This window comes from Struthio camelus, chromosome 4, assembly GCF_040807025.1.
Source record: "Struthio camelus isolate bStrCam1 chromosome 4, bStrCam1.hap1, whole genome shotgun sequence".
NCBI classification, from domain to species: domain Eukaryota; kingdom Metazoa; phylum Chordata; class Aves; order Struthioniformes; family Struthionidae; genus Struthio; species Struthio camelus.
Genome location: NC_090945.1, coordinates 73,099,564 through 73,119,342, shown reverse-complemented (window position 1 = coordinate 73,119,342; position 19,779 = coordinate 73,099,564). Strand labels below are relative to the sequence as shown.

General features: G+C 41.2%; 1 protein-coding gene across 2 annotated transcripts in view; it reads right to left on the bottom strand.

The window, feature by feature from the left end:
* STK32B (serine/threonine kinase 32B) overlaps window positions 1-7,612 on the bottom strand; it is a 173,618-nt gene extending 166,006 nt beyond the window's left edge. For both annotated transcript variants that reach the window (XM_068943393.1, XM_068943396.1), the window contains exon 1: window positions 7,528-7,612. In XM_068943393.1, coding sequence (XP_068799494.1) covers window positions 7,528-7,603 — 76 coding nt within the window. In that variant the 5' untranslated portion in view covers window positions 7,604-7,612. The remainder of the gene's footprint in view (window positions 1-7,527) is intronic.
* Window positions 7,613-19,779: the final 12,167 nt, after the last annotated feature.

Here is a 19,779-nt window from a genome sequence, read left to right as displayed (position 1 = left end):
AAGACTAGTCCCTTGAATGCAACTGGAAGTGAGCTGATATTGCACTGTATTGCACAGTATGTTTAATATCCCCATACTTTTGACCACAATATGTCTTATTAAAAAAAAAAAAAAAAGCTTTTTTAGATATTTTGCTACAACTCATCTCACATCCTGAACAAGTTTTCCAAAGATAGATTTCTTTTAAAGTGTTGCACAGAAGTCAGTAAGGAGATGTTCAAATGTTCAGACTATCTCCTAACTGCTGCTTATATTCTTTAAGTTTATAATATAGACATCACATATGCCTAAGCCTTTTATGCCGTTGGTTCTTTCCTCCACAGCAGCCCCCAGTTCCCTATCAACAAAATGTCAGTGTAGGTACACTGGCTTTTCCAATGTGCTTCCTTTTCCACCATTCAGTTTCTCTAATCCAGCAGAACACAGCTCTCCGAAAGACTACTCTGTTGGCAAAGAAAACCGGCACAGCTGCAGGAACAGGACCGGAAATTTTCACTGCAAGAGCCATTTATAGCAGGGATGGGAGATATGATTTATGAATTTGGAAAGCAGTAATTGCAAAATCAGTGGGGCTGAGATATAGGTAAGAACCTTGTTTTCTCCCAGTTTGTTTGATTTTGGGAGTTCTTCCTGATCTTGGCTTGGATTATCTTGCTTGCCATGAATTATTTATTCTTGGTTATTCCAAAAGCCTATCCTGAGTTCCATGCACACTACATAACACATATAGAACAATTCAGGTAAACTGTTATGCCTCCCAAGCACTTACACTTTTTGGAGAACAAGCCACTTAGAAATTCCTCAGTGGTAGCTACCATGCCAAACACCTGTGCAAAATTTGGAAGGCTACAAAAACAGCAGCAGAGACTTATACAGTGCCTTTCTATGTAAGATAGGTCCTGCTGCTGACAAGAATATTTCCATCAAAACAGAAAATCAAACCATAGAATCACAGGAAGTCTGTTTAGAAAGGATCTTGAAAAATCATCTAATTCGCCTCTAAGCCATTGCTGGAAAACTTTGTGTTAAATCTGCGTGATGAGGACAGTAGAAGTAAATTGGTAAATACTTTAGCTGCCACTTGAAAGCAGCTTGGTTCTAGCCCTGACAGTGTGAGAGCATCAGATCGTACAACATTTTTAGGTATGGACATGCAGTTCACTTCAGGGAACAAGGAACTAAAAGCTAAAATGGAAGTGACAGATCTGTCCTGCTTTTCTTCAGATTTCCCTGTGGAAAAGGGAAATCTGGGATCTAATATTAACCTTCACTACAACTGTCATTTAGTGTCTGAAGAGGTTCACATTATTTGTGTATACTGTACCAACACCTGAAGGAGGCTGAGTCAAGAAGATAATGACTGAGAATGGTGGCAATGTCTTTTCTCAGACATCTTTTCTTAGTCTGCCTTGCCATGAGCCATGCAAACTAGGTAGGCTGTTGGTGCCTATCTGACTGCCTGATATTGTTATATTGTTCTGTATTCTCCTTTCTATCCATATTTTCCTATTGTCTCATACTAGGCTGCAACCGCAAGAGCATTAGTGATCACTATTTTGTTCCGTGTTTGTGAAGACACTAGCATTAGGGCTTGTGAAACATATTGCACTACACACAACGATGAATTCACTTCTGAACTTTGATTAATAAAATTGTATAACTCAACATGGCCATAAATTAAAAAGAAAAAAGTAATCTTGATTTTTTAATCTTTCTTTCTAATAGTTGTTATCCAGCATAAAATAATACCTTAAAAAAGCGATGTTTTATCCCTTTTTATGACGTGGAACTACCTTAGAGCATTTATAAGTCACAATGTGGCATTCTTACCGAACCCACTTCTAACAGGGAATTGGAATATTCGTCTTTCCAAAGGAAACAGCAAAACGCCACATAACTACCCTGTAAAAATAGCAGAGACAAAAATCCAGCTGAAATATGAATGCCACCCGATACCTTTTACTTTTACTAAGAAATTTCATTTAGATTCTGAAGCCTCTATTTGACTTATTTTATCATAGCCATTCATTAAGGCTATTTCCTCTGAAATAATTAATTTGAAAAGAATATGTTATTAGCTTCATGTTTTGAGGTTCTTGCAGCTGTTATGTCAGCTATTATAGCTATGTGTTATGTTAGCTATTATAGCTTTGTTGTGGCAGGTAGATGAGCACTGTCACATCACTGACAATAACTGGACACTGCATACTGTATTTTGAATCTGTCATTTTGACATTTAATCATTTCTGCAAATTGGCTCCGAGTGAAACCCTTGTATGGCAGTTTTCCCTATGTCACTTCTATAGATCTTCACTTCCACTGTACTTTGTATAAACCTGCCCATTATAATCTGAACTTAGCTACCTGAATTTGTGTTAATCACAGGCTTTTTTGTTAGGCTCTGTATCTATTGTGCACTTTGTTAGCCTAAGATGTTCTTTGGGGCAGCTGGTCATTTAATTATAACCTGTTCGGCAATTCACCTTAGTCTCAACTTAAAATCCTTGCTTTAAGCTGAGAGTCATCTGAAGGCTTTTCTAAAGAAAGAGGTAGAAATCAAGTTTAAAGTTACAACTCAGAATTTAAAGCTTTACCCAGGAGGATGGATCCTGTATTCTTTACAAAAAACTTATACTGAGCTCTGTGGTTGTGATACTGTAGCAGAATGAAGCCTTACGACTCAAGCAAAGCAATGGGACTTCAGCACTTGCATAGAGACTCCCTGTATAGAAATAAGCCAAGGCACATTGCTACTCCTCATTTCCATCCTACAGGATTACAGTATTGAGACACAGCATGTCACATTGACCTCTGCAAAGCAATGTCAAAGCTTTATGGCTTCAGGAAAGGTGTTTTGCAAACATAGATTTGCTTTAAGTATAAAGTCACTTACTGTAAAAACAAAACAAAACAAGTTCTTAAAAAGTATAGTGTACTTGTTTCTACAAGTAACCATAACAAACCCAACTGTTAAAGTCTAAAATAATCAAAAACAAATGCATCTGCCATATCAGTTCAAAGGTCCAGCTTCTAGCCTCCAACATTTATTCTTTCCTCTGTATCTTTCTCTATAGTATATGCAAATATCTGCTATTACTAATTAGTAACAATAATCCCTCTTGTGAATCCAGTCTTGTCTAAATGCCTCTTTTCTACTATTTCACTTTCATCTGTCAAACATCATTACAGGCTTCATGGAGCAGAGTTAAGCAAATCTAGCATATAAAATACTCTGTACAACCACCAGACTATTGTTAGCTTATTTGTTACTTATGATATTTACTGAGGATTTGCAAATAATATATTTACATGTATTCTTATTAGAGGTTAATATTCCTCTCCTCCTCTATTTCCATTTATGTAAACTTATTTTTATTTCCAACAGCTGAATATAAGGAAATAAATCCTCCTTTTCTGTCCTGCTATTTGTACAGCATGCAGGACAGCATGCAGCGTCCAGGAGATTTCCTTCATGAGAAGAGGAAATATTCAGGGTGGAGGGAGTCAAAATCCTTTTGCCTCATGAATATGAACCAAAATGAAACTGTTTTCCTTTTACCTTCACGTTGGATTGACCAGGCATTGCTATAGTATGTAGCTTGAAAACACTTTTTAAATGTCTGAAAAAAATGTAACAGTCCAAAATCATTAAAGTATCTAGCTTTGAGTAGCAGTAGTAGTGCTACACCAGACCTAGTTATCTCTATCGAATCTGTACAGCAATAAAAATCAAGAGACAAAACATATTTTTCCTTTGACCTTCTTCAGCCAGAGTATAAGCTTTATGCAAACAAATAACTTTGTTCACTGGCTTTCCCTAGCTCTTGCTGTGCTTTAACCTAGGCTAGGAAGAAAAAAATTAGACAAAAATTGGCATGGATTTACTATAAGTTAATTGTGTGAAAATAACCAGATACTTCTCCTCGTTAAGAAACTTATTTTGTGGAAGGTAAAGTTGTGTTAGATTTTATTTGTGTGAATTTCAGGAGAGAGGAAGTACAAGAAAGCACTGGCAAAGCTGAACAAGGTGGGGATTACCTGACAAAATGCAAGCTGGGAAACAATGTTATGTTTCAATGGGAAATATCTAGCTGAAGTGGGTTACCAGCAAAGAAGATGAGATCTGGAAATGATCCAATTAAATATTTCCACAAAATATACAGCGGACTCAAAAACTGGCATTGAGCTAATGAAAGCTGTGACACTACAAAGCATTGTTAAAATAACGGAGAATCAGAACAATACAAGGAAAGAAGTGTGCAATCATCTTGAGGATATGAATAATAGAACTGGTCTGAAATTCAATGGTGCAAAACGCAAGGTCACGCACATAGGAGCTGATATCAAGAATTTTTTGCTGTAAAGTGGAGTTTATCAGTAGAAACTACTGAACAGGGGACTGGTGGGCTAACTGATCACAAGATGATTATGAATTATCTTTATGATATGTCCATGAAAAGGGCATATGTATTTACAGGCTGCACCAGGAAAGCTATTTCCAGTAGAGAATAGGAAGTATTATTTCCTGAAAAAGGTCCTGGTGGAAATTTGCCCGTGAAACTGTGTATAATTTAGACTAGCTGTGTATAATCAAGATGAGTTTGAATACACGCAGATGAAAGACATAGGGAATGGGAAAGCAGTAGAAAGAAGAGAAAACTAGAAGCTATTTCCTTACAAAACAAAGGTTGAGAGGTGAAACTTTTGCTGTCTAACAATGCACTGCGGTAATCATCAGGGGGGTGAACAGCTATTTAAGCTAACAAAAAATAAATATAAATTATATAAACAGATCAAGAATACCTTTAATCTAGAAACTAGAATTATTCTAACTATTAGAAGAATGAAGTTGTGGAAGATCCTTCTAACAAAAATAGGACATAGAAGACCAATATAGTCTAAAAAATTGTATGTATTATGACCCTTAAAAAGATCAATATATTATAATGATGTGATATGGTGTCTGTGATAGCTGAGAACTGAACAACATGGTTTACAACAGGCCTTCCAGCTTTCTGGCTGGATCATTTTTATTATCCCAAACATAGTAGGAGGTCTAAATACAACATTTAGTTTCCTACCTGACAGATCAGTATCTGCTAAACAGATCAGGACCTATTCTCATTAGACAGGAAGCACGAGTGGTAATCCTAGAGCAGATACTCTCCAAGCTTGTTAGGTAGCATCTCACATGCTATTTCCACATACTTCTTTGTAACTCAGGTAGAAAGTTACTGATTCAGTGAACCATTTAACAAAGTGGCTTTAAACCTCTTTTGAAATTCATATTTTATTCCACATCTAACATTAAGATGTATGAACATAGAATGACAATGTTTTTTTTGCTTAGTTTTCTCATTTTAGGAGGCAGCTGTGACATTACACAAAATACTTTAATTAGTTTGTTTTCATTATGCCTATATATCCATACACAACTCATTTATTCTGGCTGTATTGGAATTGGTAAGTATCGTCTTTCTTGAGCAAAATTATATCATGTCAAGAAATGAATCTACTTTCCTTTGCTACTGCGTTTTTTTTAACTTTGTACTGAGTACAATATTGTGCAAAAAATTGATTCTTGTAGTTTCTTGAAGTGTTTCTTGTATATTCTTGAATAAGAAATACAGCTCAGTTTGGGTTAAACCTTGCAAAGCAGGTTTTCAAAGAAGATATATTTTCCTATAATATTTAGGTGCTGGGGAAAATCCCATCCCAAATAATAACTTATAAGCACCATAGAAAATAGGCTAGTTTTTTGAAAGCAATGAACTCTTTCAAACTGGATGATTTTATTAAGCATAATGTCTTAAGAGAAATATGAGATGGCGGTAGGAACTTTCACAATGAGTAAAGGACGCAAACAGTAAGTAATGATCTAGTAGAATCCACCAATACTTTATACTGTGTGCTTTTTTTAATAGATATTAATGGCTGCATCACAGAAATGTTTTTTTTCTGAGGGAAAAAGAACAAACCGGTATGAAGTCTTCTCTGTAGTAATTCATTACTGAATCTTGTTCATTTTGTACAAAACCTGATCACAGCTTTGTCTCATGCAAAAAACAAACAAACAAACAAAAAAAACAAAGTGGTAATAATTCATGGAAGTTGCTAACTCAAGAGAGCCCAACCAAAACTCTCGCAAAGGCAAAGCTAATTTTTACCTTGCAACATCTAGACACAATTTACACCATACTTTCAGTCTTGGGTATTTCTTGGTGAGCTTCAGGGCTTAATTGTATTTGGTCACCACTGGGACTTTACATTAAGGGATGGTTTCTTTCTCTCTCATTTGTTTACCTAACATGACTTACTGCAAATGCCCAAAATTTTACATTGTTAAAGAAAACCACAACTATTGCATCACAAAACATAGTCAAATAGTAAATAATCTGTCCTATACTCCATACAATGAAGTCTTGTTAACAAAACCTCACCAAATACCTCATCAAGCTTTGTCAAGCAAGAGAGAATGCTAATTGTGTCTTAAGTGCAAGTAAATGAGTAGCCACCCTTTTATACACTTCAAATGTGTTTAATATATTTCCTCCAAATTAGTAAAACAATACCAATATCTCCATGTGTCCTGACTGTTTAAGGAAGTGTATGTGTTACTGACCTGCTATGAACCTTAGAAAACCAAAGCTGTGCTTCGAGGCACAACTGCCTCATAATAAAATATATTGGGATCTATTGGGAAAGGAATATATTGAAAATCAAGCATAAATTGTACAGACACACAACAATAGGTATCCCATATGTAATATTTAAAACCTTTCTGGTGATGATACTGCTACCTAACACTGCTTCCTAAAAGGACAGTTCTCTTTGCTTAAAAATCTAAATGGTTTTAATTTAAACATGGCCACTTAACTCCAGTTAAATATGTTCTATTTATATGAGAACAATAAGGAAATGCATAAATAGTAAAGAATCACAGTATTTAATACGAACTTTTCCATCATCTGCCAAAAACTTTACAGGACACACTTTGCATGACATCTAGGAGAGGATAAAATCTTTAAGAAACAAAATCTAAAAAAAAGTTTCAGAAAGTAAAAGTGGTGAAAGAAGCGTGCAGACTGAAAGAGATATCACCATTTAAAATGGGCATTAGGGCAAAGAGTCCTACAAGAGAGCTACAAACACAAACAGAGCGAGAGCGGGCATCCATTTCCAAACCGATGCACCGATTTCCGAACCGATGAAAGGTAGGTACGAAGTTACCTGCCATGTGTTAGGCTTCAGACTAGCTGAGACGCCAGCAAATACCCGTGCAATTAGCACGGGTGTCTGAACAAAAGGTGGGATTTCCCTCTCCTTCCCCAGGGAGTTCAACCGACAGAAAGCGGGTGATCTATTCAGGTTTCTTAACGAGAGGCAGTCCAGAGGCAGCAAGTGCCCCCCGGCGCTGCCCGAGGCAGAGGGTGCCGCCGTCAGCCCGGAGGTTTGCCAGACAATAGTAAGAAAAGGGAGCGAGCGGGTGCCGGGCGCCGGCGGCACCTCGGACAGCTCCGCACTCACCGTCCTCGTTCTCGTCAAAGACGGGCGCCCGGTGGGAGTGGCCGCCCCCCATGGCGGTCCGCAGCCTCCTCCGCATGCCCCGCCGGACGAGCCGCCCGCATGCCCCGCCGGGCGCGGCCAGCAGAGCTCCGCCGCCGCGGGGTCCCGGCCCGCCGCCGCCGCGCTGCCCCCGCCGGGCCCGGCGCCGCCGCCGCCGCTCCGCGCCGCCGCAGCGCCGGGCTGGAAACCGCCCTGCGAAACCGGCGGCGATGGGCGGCGGGGAGCGCGGCTACCGCGCACGAACTTGATCCATCTTGCACAGCGGAGGGGCAGCGGGGGAAGGGACGGCGCGAGGGGAGGGGAGGGGAGGGAGAGGAGGGGAGCGGAGCGGGGGGAGGCGGAGGGCGGAGGTCCTGCTGATGGTGGCTTGTGGCGAGAGGTAAAAGCTGGATCTACCTGGATCCTCGCGGATCCTCCCGCTGCTTTGCCGCCTCCGAGACCGGGCAGCGCCGCGCCCCTCGCAGGGCTGGCGCAGAGCCCCCGCGCCCCGGCGCCGCTGCCCCCGGCACCCCCGCCCCGCTGCCCGACGAGGGGCGGACGGAGCTGCTGCTGCTGCTGCCGCCACCGCCGCCCGGAGAAGTTGGTGGCCGCCCGGGCCGCCCCCTGCCCCCGGGGAGCGGCACCACCCCGAAACACCCCGGGCTCTCCCCGTGCCGGCCCCAGCCGCCGGCTACCCGGAGCCGAGGGCTCCGAGCAGGGCGGGCGGGTGCGTACGCTGAGTGAGATTGTTTTTGCCTCCAGACTGGGGTTTCCTCTCTCCGGCAGCTGGCAGGGCCCGAGCCGGTTTTCCGAACTCGGCTGAGTTGACAGGAAAGGGAAAGGGGGGGGGGGGGGAGAAAGAAAAATTGTCCGCCCCCCCGGCCCCGCACTGTTCCTTTCCTCCGGGGCCCCGCACCCAGGGGTCGCCCGGCGCGGCTGAGGCGCGGAAGGCGCAGCCCGTCGCCCCAGGCGGCTCCGCCCCGGCGGCACGGCACGAGCAGCGCCGCGGGGGCCGCCGCGCCCCGCGCAGCCCGGCCCCGCGGGGGCCGCCGCGCCCCGCGCAGCCCGGCCCCGCCGCGCCACCTGCCGGCCGGCCCCGCCGTCCCCGGGGCTGGACCCGCGCCCGGCCCCTGCCCGGCAGCCAGGAGCAGGGGTGAGGGACCTTGCTGTTTGTCATGCTGGATGTGCAGGAAAAGATAGTAAATCAATTATATATGTATATATATACACACACACACACCCCGACACACACATACACATGTATACACACACAGAGATTTCAGCTTGAGTACCCTGAAATGACTTTATTGCCTCAAAGTGCAGCACGCATCACCTGCTACATAGCATGTAGTAAAGTCTTTCTAGAAATACTATTGGCATTTATACACAGAAATAGTATCCTCCTGCAAATATCCACCTTAAATGTTACTAATTTTAAGTAGTGGAAGGCTTACTTGTGAAGCTTCTACCAGAGGGAAAACAGGTACAAAGAAAATGTATCTATCTATAGTACCTAAAAGTCTGTGCATTTCCTATAGGAGAAACCTGTAGAAGAAAATGAAACAGAAGTTTCACTTATGGCTTCTCTACTGTTATAAGAGGTAGAAGGACTAGGAACACTAAGCCTATGGATATGTATTTTCATATCTATAGGCAGAAAGGATCTAATGCTGTCCTATAATATCTATCATCCTTCCCTCAGCATAGTGGGTTAGGAAAAGCCCTAAAACAAATCCTATATGAAGTATGAGAACTTTCAGCCTCTTCTTAGGATTTTTAACTACCTTAGTTATTTGTATCACCTGTCTTTGAACCCAGTATAATTCAGGTATAATCTTTCAGAGGAAGGTTGGTTAGAATCAAACACAGTGGGTAAAACTGCTCTCCATATCTAAGAGCTTGCGGTAGCTAAGGGCTCCAAACTTGCAGTGCCCAGACAGCCAACAAATACAAACACAGTAATATCTTTCCATAAGTAGACATGGTGATACTGTATCACCACCTCATATCCCTTCCTTAATTATTTGGATTGCTGCTATTTACATGAGAAAATGCTCACAAATTAGGGAAGTTTTCAAAAAGTTGGCACTATTCATCTAACAGGTATTCCAGAAAAGTGTCAATTAGTCTTTGTTACTCTTTGGTTTATTTCTCATCCATTCAGAAAGCCTAAGTTACCCTGTCAAAAAAACTGAAACAATATCATGTTATTGAGGTTATGTTCATTCAATCGCAAGATAGGATTAGCACATAAAGAAATCATTGCCTTTCAGCTGGCAATTCTCTTTCATGTTAACCAGCACATGTGCTGATTTAGGTTAACCATTTAATTTTGCATTAGCAAAACTAGGATTGCACTTACAATTTAACACATTTCAGTTGATAGGAGTTAAATTCTACCTGGGCTAAGGGCTTAAACCATGTTAATGTAGTTTGCTCAATTCATGTGGAGGTACCTTAAATTTACCTTTCCCTTCCTGTAAATAATAGCAAGAGACCTAGTTTGCCAGCAACCCTCCAGACCAATTACTTTACACAATACATCTATAGCATACAGACCTCAGAAGGGCAGGAACAGTTTGAGAACACTTAGCATGCAGAAAATGCTAATTCAAAACAAAAAAATATTCAAGATAATCTCCAAGAGTTACTTTTTGTTTTAAAACATTTGATGTCTTCCATCTACGCTGAGTCTAATGAGTCTTCTGAGATGCCCTTCATGTTTTCATATGACAAGGCCCACCATGAACCAAAACAGTTCTAACAATTTACAGAGCAATGAGTTGTCTCTATTCATTAATTAGTCCTACTAGACTGACGTGTCTTTTTGACTCTTACTTGGATTGTGGCAGCTTTTCACTCCATTTGTCCTTGGTCTGTGGAAAATACTGACTTATGTTTAAACATCAGCATAGCTAGGAGGTTAAGACAAACAGTATGCTGTGTTAATGTAAGATGTGAAAAATTAACATATATTAATAATGTATCGATGAGCCGTTCATTCATGATTTATTAATTGATACCATTACATTCCTCTAACTCCTGTACTTGGATAGCACAGATGTTATCCTTTGGTCATTTTCTATATGAAACCAAAAATGATCATTTGAAAAGAATGTTCAGTTTTGCTATTCTGAAGGCAATGAATACATTGCATTGCCACAGAGCCTTTGCTCTGAACAAAGATCTGTTTGTACCATGCTTACGAGCTTCCTGGTAGCAATAGCGTTTCTGCTTCTAAATCAAACGTTGTTCTCATAATGGCATCTATTGGAACAGAAGGCATCAAGGCTAGATGCATGCTGCAGGCCCAGCACAGACCCGAGGAAATCGATGGCAATTTTCTAGTACCTTCAGTATGAGTAATATCAAGCACTGAAAAATACAGGTGCTTATTCACAGGGTCCTGGGCTCCACTTTGTCCTTCACAACGCCAAACACATTCTAAGCACTAAACAGATGCATAATATCAGTGTCTTTTTTTTTTTTTTAAGTTGCTCAGAACAACTAAAATACCATTATATCTGCTTCAATTTTAGCAACAGTTCTTCAGGAACAATTACTTACGTGCTTTTTCCAACTGCTTTTGTAAATCAGAAATGAAGTCGGAAATCCTATATCATAACATCATGCATATCAGTAAAACTCTCTGAAGCCGAAACCTTTTCGGGACAATTCAATATTTACTCCTCTGGGACAGATAATTCTAAGCTACAACACTCAAAATCTGAAAGTCTTGCAACACCAGAACCAAATCCAACTTTCCCATGCTCATCTGCTCTTCTTAAAGCTCACCCAGTTTTGCTTGAGATAAACCATGCTTTACTTTTAAAAACCTGTTCTATTTTTAACACCAACACTTTTGACAGGGAAAAGGATAGCCTGATAGAGCTAGGTTTTTTTTTCCTGCAAATTAGAAGCTGCAATCAGCATGAACATCATTTTAAGATATTTTACATTTTCATTTAAGTCCTATGTCTTAGATTAATAGCAACTTTTCAGACCTCCATGCAGAGTTTGCAATAAAGAAAATCAAACATGATTACACTCCTTTGCGCAATGAAACTTCCCTTAGGGCATTTCAGTAGTTTAGAGCCAGTAGTTAGCAATTCTGTGATTACAGCTTTTGTATTAAAATGCTTCTGAGGACACTTACAGGGTGACCTTACAGTTCTTGATTTTAAAGCATACCCTGTTGTTATGCTAATATTTGTAAATTGCAGCTTGTTTACGCTAAAGTTTTTGATGTTTGAATATGACCCCAGAGTTAAGAAACAAGATATTAGAAAGGTATCTCATATCTTTAAGATTGTTGTCCGGTTTAAAGTTAAAGATAATGGGGTAAAAATAGTCCCCTTCCTGGGAGCCAATAGGCTGCCTGCACATAGCACCTCTCCTTGCTGCTTCTTTCCTGAGAAGGGTCATGGCTGCCACTCTGCAGCTTTACTGCCATTGTGGAGCCAAGCGGAGGGCGCAGCTAAGCAAACAGGGAGGGAGTGGGGTTTTAAAGTGAGTATCAGGGAGATAGGAGCACCAATATCATTGATTTTTCAAATCACCAAAAAGTATTAATTGATAACAGTTTTGTTCTCAGGAGAAGGTCCAAGCAGTTTAAGGACTTAAACTTTCGGATGCTGTCGCTGTGCTCTCAGTTCGGACATAACTGGCTCTGTGGTTTAAGCCAACTTCTTCCACTTTGCCCTGGGTTGGAATAAGAATACTGTGACCATTTACCATGTGTCACCTGAGGCAGCGATGAATCTACTCACACTCGCTTTCAAAAGCGCATCCAATTGCCTTCCCCTCATTCCAGTCACTAAGGTTAGCTACAAGACTGAAGATACTGAAACCAGAAAACATAACTGCCATTTTTTATTTGTATTTTGGGGAATGTATGCATCGGGAATACTCGATAAAGAAGCAAGAGGCAAGAACCCCAAAATATACGGTGACAATTTTCCTAGTCACTCTTCAGACATAAGTACTTGCTATACTCAAGAAAAGTCAGACCCCATTTAAAACAACGGAGTCCCATTTCATCCCCTGCATGAATTTAGAGAAAACTATTTCAGTTCTCCTAAGATTTTTCTAAGGGTATATGAAAGAGCTATAGTTTTATTGAAGGTTACCATGAGCAGCAGTGAATGTAATTGGCATCCTCTAGCATACTCCCAGAACAGACAAAGTTCTGGAATTGATCTCAGCATAGATCAAAGTTGCCTTTACTTTACCGGAGTCATGGCCTGTTGCAAGACAGTGGTTTAATTCGGTTTCCTAAACTGCCTTCCCAATTACTCCCCCTCCCCAGCAGTTCTCTTTCTCATCCCCAAAGTACAAATTTAAAGCAAAATACAGTTTTGAAGAGTTTTTGCACTTATCCTACTATGCATCACCCAGGCATGAGGACTAATATGGCCCCAACCTTCCCATTAGACAAGGTAATGGAGCACGGGGATGGACTCACGGTCAAGTAGTTGCACAGAACCAAATCTCGTGGTTAGACTGGGAGAGCATCTGCTCCCATTCTCCATTTCACAGGGAGACCACCTGCATTCAATAAGATTAATAAAAGGCTGCCAGGCAGCTGCTTTACTACGTTACATCAATGTGAACTCACCTCAGCTATGGCGATTTATTTGAAATGAGGCTGCTGTATGCTCAACCTTGTTTCAGGAGAGCAGAAAGTAGCATTTGACCTCAGCTAAGCTACAGCTACAGCGCAGAGTTTGAACCCAACTAAGCTTCTGCCAAAAACACCAGCGTTTGCTGGTTTTACTCAATTCTACCATTTCATACTAGCATATTCCAAAAAGGGCTAAAACTATCAAAGTCTCCTGAACGCAACAAAAGTCCCAGCAGAGGTAGGGGTGGATGCCTAAAATTCTAGCAGTTTCCATCTTGCATTGCATTTACAAGCCCCACAGAAAATAAGGACTTCAGCTCTTTTTTGTCCACAGTGATTAAGAGAAGTGGCTCACAAACACTGATTTAGCTTCTTTCCTCTCCCAAACTTTTCCTCTCCATCACAGCTGCACTTTGCTCACGCTACACCAAACTCAGGGTTTCCTAGAGACACAAGCTAGCTTTGAGGCTAGCTCAGAAGCCTTGAACGTAGCATCTTTAAAAACGCTTTGGATATAAAAAGTAAGAATATCTAACGCACCTGTGTAATTAGTGTATTAGAGATAAACTAGAGCTATTTACTTACACAGAATCCTAAGCTGATAAACATATGACAGGCAGTTCTGCACTGCATTGAATACATCTGGGTCCACATTGCAGTAGCGTGGGCTTGGGCTTCTGGTTACCAACTAGTCTTATTTATCATATGTTGGTTTTCTGTGAAATACCATGATATCACACATAACACACATCCCAATTAAAACAGACTAAACTGCTTATATGCGGAGCACATACCATTCCAGAGAGCACTGCCTCTAGACATAGTCCTCAAAGCACTGGAGTCCCTCGAAAAACGTGATTGTCTGTAGAAATGAAGTGAACTTCCTATGCATATTCAAGGAGTGAAAAGAAACTGAAGTTATTGGAATCAGAGGTCAGGAATGATTACGCCAGAACTTTTGGCTCTGGTTCAGACATATTACAGCTGAGTGATGTTTTTGCAATTGACTTCAGTTACAGCCTGATCACTTCCATTACGCTTACCTTGTCATTTGACACTGTCACAGTAAATCACAGATGGATAAACCCTAAGCAATTTTCACTGCAGAATGTAGCAGAAATCACTTAAAATAGAAAGCATTTTGTTCCTTTGTAGTTTTTACCTGCTTTTGTGGAATTTAACCTAGTATGCATTATAAATTTCCCTTAGTACAGAAATAACATGGAAGACTTGTGAAAGTTTTTTATAATTTCCTTCCTTGGTACAACTGAAGTTTTGAAGCCTACTGTTATGAGAAAGCAAAACCCAATGGTTAAGGTATTGGTTTGGGATTTGAGAAACCTGGTTTCTGCTCTCTGCAATATTATTTGCGTCTGTTCCATTAAGGCCAATGGCAATACTATGTTGTGAAATTGCTGCTATGGGAGCGGTGTCAAGCTTTAGCATTTTTAGCAAAAAAGTATTAGCAGGAGATTGGTCTTCACTCCATGCAGGTACATCCATGTGCAGACAAGATATCTGCTTTCTGTACAGGTTCTGGTCATAGCCTTTGGTTTTACACTTGGGATGCCAAAAAGGAATGTTTCTAAACCAGTCGAGGGCATCAAAACATATACGGGATAAAATACTTCCGAGACCATGCAACTTCATTATGGCCAACTTATTATAAAATCAATATAACAATGCTCAGCTTGGCACGAGCACCAGGGCTTCCCATGTTCCTCGTCTGCTGTTCATGATCTGTGACCTTCGCACGCTTTCTACCTCAGTGTTTTTATGTACAAAGCACTTCTTGCAGAGCAGAGTTCCTGCAGCTCAAGGAAGGAGCAAATAAAAAGGCCTGAATTAGCTTCCCTTTCCTTAGAGAGGGGATACTGGTTCCAGCAGGTGTCAAGGGGCCATAAAGGTGGGTGGTGCTGAAGAAGAACAGGGCCTAGCTAGAACCAGCGAGAGATATATAGTCCCAGAATATCTCCTGAGCAACTCCTTGGGTTTTTTCTGTTTTTGTTTTTGTTTTTTTCCAGCTAACTGTTACAAAGTCCTGCCAGTTACATAACATACCTCTTGACTCTCCTCAGATTAAATATTCCAAGGGAGATCAGGATCGATCTGCACTTCCCTGAGGTGTCTGCTCTGGGTGCTTTGCTGATCTACTGTGTAGCCATTACACAGCAGTGAAATAGCCCAGTCATTTTCTTTCATAGCCTATACCGGCTTCGTGTAGCTTATATTCCCCTTAATCTTAGCTGTTTAATGAGCCTTACTGCTTAATGATTTTTCTCTTCCCCTCTTTAGGTAATATGGCCATATCTAGAATACTGGGGATGCTTCGTTAACAGCTTGTCCTTTGTATATTGTCTTCTCCTTTCTAGTGACTGACAACTTATCACCAGTGTGCCCTTGTGGCCAAGAAGGCCAATGGGATCCTGGGGTGCATTAGGCAGAGTGTTGCCAGCAGGTCGAGGGAGGTGATCCTGCCCCTCTCCTCAGCCCTGGGGAGGCCTCACCTGGAGTACTGTGTCCAGTTCTGGGCTCCCCAGGACAAGAGAGACATGGCACTCATGGAGAGAGTCCAGCGGAGGGCTACCAAGATGATTAGAGGGCTGGAGCACCTCTCCTAGGAAGAAAGACTGCAAGAGCTGGGCCTGTTCAGCCTGGAGAAGAGAAGATTGAGAGGGGATCTCATCAACGTGTACAAGTATCTGAAGGGGGAGTGTCAAGAGGATGAGGCCAGCCTCTTCTCCGTGGTGCCCAGCGACAGGACAAGAGGCAACGGGCAGAAACTGAACCACAGGAAGTTCCACCTAAACCTGAGAAAAAACTTGTTCACTGTGAGGGTGACAGAGCACTGGAACAGGTTGCCCAGAGAGGTGGTGGAGTCTCCTTCGCTGGAGATATTCAAAACCCGTCTGGATGTGATCCTGGGCAATATGCTCTAGGTGACCCTGCTTGAGCAGGGGGGTTGGACTAGATGACCTCCAGAGGTCCCTTCCAACCTAAACGATTCTGTGCTTCTGTGCTTCTGTGTGCCTACAGCATAAATGGTGGGTAAAAACTGTCAGAAGAAGCACTTTACTTTTTGTAAGTGCTCTCAAAATTAATAATTTCATCATTTTCTCCACCATCCTAGCTGCCTATAGGGTAGAAAATAAAAACTTTGTAACAATTTTCATAAAAAGCTTAAAGAATAAAGATTTTAGCCCAAGGGCACACCCCAACTGGTACAGGGCAGTCAGTCCATGGGATCAAATCAGTGCCAGTCTGGCGTGAAACCTCCAAAACATATGCAGTGTGGACACCCTCAGCCCCAGATGTTCCCCATTCCAGATCTGCTCCCACAGCACTGTGCTAATTGCTAATGTAGATACAACAAATGTCTCCTTTTGGATGAGTTCTCACTTCTTACTGCTTGGCTTCTAACGAGGCTATAGGCCCTATTCAGGGCTTTTTGTCCCCAGCTGGAACTTCTGCCATTATATCATGGACCTGAAGCAGCATAAAACTAGGCTAACTGTGGAATTAACTTGTTCATACAAGTTGGCCAAGAAAAGTCTCCGGTACGTACAGACGCTTCAGCATTTGGTTCTGTACTGTACTCCAGGCTTATCTCAATTTACATTCAAGAAATGATTCAAATAGAAAAATGTGTAGAAGTACCAGGAGAGGCATTCTTTTAAAATCTTCACTCAGTACAGTGCATATATGCATGCAATGAGCAGTCTACATCCATACACATCAGCTATCCTTAGCAACCAGGCAGCTGTGAGAAATGAGCCCGACTCTTGAAGATAGACCTGCAGAATAATATACATTCACAACAGCAATTTTTTTCGTATTAGAGTACGATTGGACACACAGTTTGGAATAGTCATGCTTGGTTAATACGAGGAAGGAATTCTTTCCACACATACGAGTCAGTGCAGAAGTGGAAAATCAGTTATGCTCATCACATCTGCAGTTTTCTAGGATTCCTAGTATTTGCAGCCCTGTAGACTCCATTGATCTGATGCCATCATAAGTCCTTATTATGGGAAAAAATGCTTCATCATTCTGTCATGTCTTCATTATTCAGCTATTATGGCATTGCTTTCCTGTGAGAAATCTGTGTGATGGCATATTTTAGTTCAAAAAGCAAACTACTGTCAAATTTTAAATTGTCATTTAAATGACGCTTTTATTTAAAAATATCTTAAATGGAAAATTTTAAAATACATTTAAAATTAATCTAAAATTTTAAACAAATATAAATATATTAAATACCGATTGTATATATCTTATATCCTTCTAATTCTTCAGGTTATAGTCAGTCAGGATAGCTGAGGAAAAAGAATCAATATCAACACAAAATGGGCCCACATACTGCTCTCTTGCTCTGATACAAAAATGAAACTGATGTTTTCTGGTCTGGATTTTAACAGTTTTAGGATCTAGTGTAACCTTCAGCATTTTCCTGTCACCATTTATTTTCTATTTGATTTCTTTCCTGACTTTCTTTTTTATCTTCCTATATTTTTCCATAAATGAGAATGGACAAGGAAAGGAGTCCATGTTAAAGTACTGGGTGACACGATGTAATGTTTTATTGTAATATGAATCTTCTGATTTTACCTCCTTTTAAAGATAGTTTTTAATATAGTATTAAGACAGCATTTGTAGAAATGGTGATATTTATAGACAATGGTAAGCCGTACTGGAAACTTGCAAATGACAGTAACTTCTAACAGCATCCTCTTCTGGGTACAAATAAAAATAATTTTCTTTTCTACTTCTCAGCAAACATTTATGATTAGACAAACAGATCAGTGCTTCTTGTATCTGTCTCCACAGAAAGCTGGGAGAAATAGCCAGCATCCAAATAGTCTCAGCACTTCGCAAAAGCCAGTGTTCAGCACTGATCGCCACCTGTGGCTTCCATTCATCTGTCTCTGTATTTGTGTACTTGCTATAATGAAAGCCTCATTGTGCCTTCAGCTGGAAGATGAGGCTAAAGTAGTTAGTTATGCAAATGGTGAGCTGGAAATTAAAGAAACAAGGCTGAAGAAAGTGTGGTTCCTGCTCCTGCTTCCATTGCTCTGTAGACAAGATCTGATTAAGAGCACTGAAGGCAGCTTTTCCAAACAGTTTCCCCAGGAACAGAAGTTCCCTCAAGTCAGAGACTCTTCATGTCTCCCAAGAAACGTGAGGAATTTCCATTGCTGGCAAAAGGAAGAACGTGCTTCGCACCCGACGGACCTGGGCCCTCAGTCTAAAAAGCAGAAACGTTGCAGCGGGATCATGGAAAGGAACAAAAGCTCCAGCAGGTAGGCAAAGTGCAAATATTCGGATTATTTTTCTGCTGGAAGAAAATGTTTCAGCTTGCTTATCTGTTTTGTTTCAACTCAGTTTGCAGCCTCTGTCTTGCTGGGCAGGGAGACTGTGATTTGGGATTTGGAGCACATTTCTGTGCCTGAATGAAGTCAGAGTGTGCTTGCTTGGAGGGAAATTTGTTACTTTGGTTGCTTGCTGTGACGCTGCTGCTGTTGATTGAGAGGAGCCTGCTGTGGTTTACCGCTGAAATTACGGGAATCTTCAATAGAGCGACCGACAGCCCTGGGAGCGGGATAAAAACATAGAAGAGAAAACGTTAAGGTAAAATGTTGTTGGTGGCAAAGCATGTTGTTAACAGAAGCTGTTCCCGTTACGCATCTGACAGTGACCTCTTCTCGCGTAGGTCAGTGGAACTCATTTCAGGCTTGGAAAGTGTTTGTGAGTTTGCTTGCAAATGAGGATTTTGAAAAGTCCCCAGGGTTTCCATCTCAGCCTCCACCTGAGAGCAGGGTAGTGGGATGGGCAAGAGTGCAAGAGGTCAAAACTCCTCAGCTCCCACTGACTCACTGCAGCCCATGGGCATGGCAATAATTTGGGAGCCAGCAAGATACTCCCTGACCTATCAGGAGATAGGACTGTCCACACATTTTCTCTTCTTTTCCTATTGCTTCTAATCTCTTCAGATCACTAACTACATATACAGTGCCTGTCTCACTGGGGTCTTTAGATACATGTCTTATACAAACACTAACAGCAACCACAACAGTAAATAATTTAGAAAATGTCACCTCTTGCACAGAAGCATTCAAAACCTCCCCTTTTTTAAAAAGCCTGGTAATATGAGTTGAACTCTGGAAATTAATAGACCAGAAGGCATCTGTTTTCTTAAGGTGGAGATTGCAGGGGCTGTTTGGCAGGTAATATGTTCAGAGGAGTCAGAACACACCGCCTACCCTGCACTGGCCAAATGAAAACTGAATCTCCAGAAATACCAGTCTTAGCTTGTACAGCCTTTCCCCCAAATTACTGTGTCCAGTTACCACGGCATTGGATACAACCCAAGTACTAAATGTACTTAAAAACTGCTTTTGAAATTCCATATTAGACAGAGAAAAACAATGGTCAGATTCATAAAAATCAGAGTAAAATATGGTAAAACAGCCAACCCATATGATTTTGATTCTAATTTTTGTTTTTATATGCTGCCTGAACCAAGCTAATTATAGTATGTTCACTTCAGCTACTAAGTAGATAAATTCTGAAACAGTGGAGTTGTACAGACTTAAAACACATCTGAATATTTT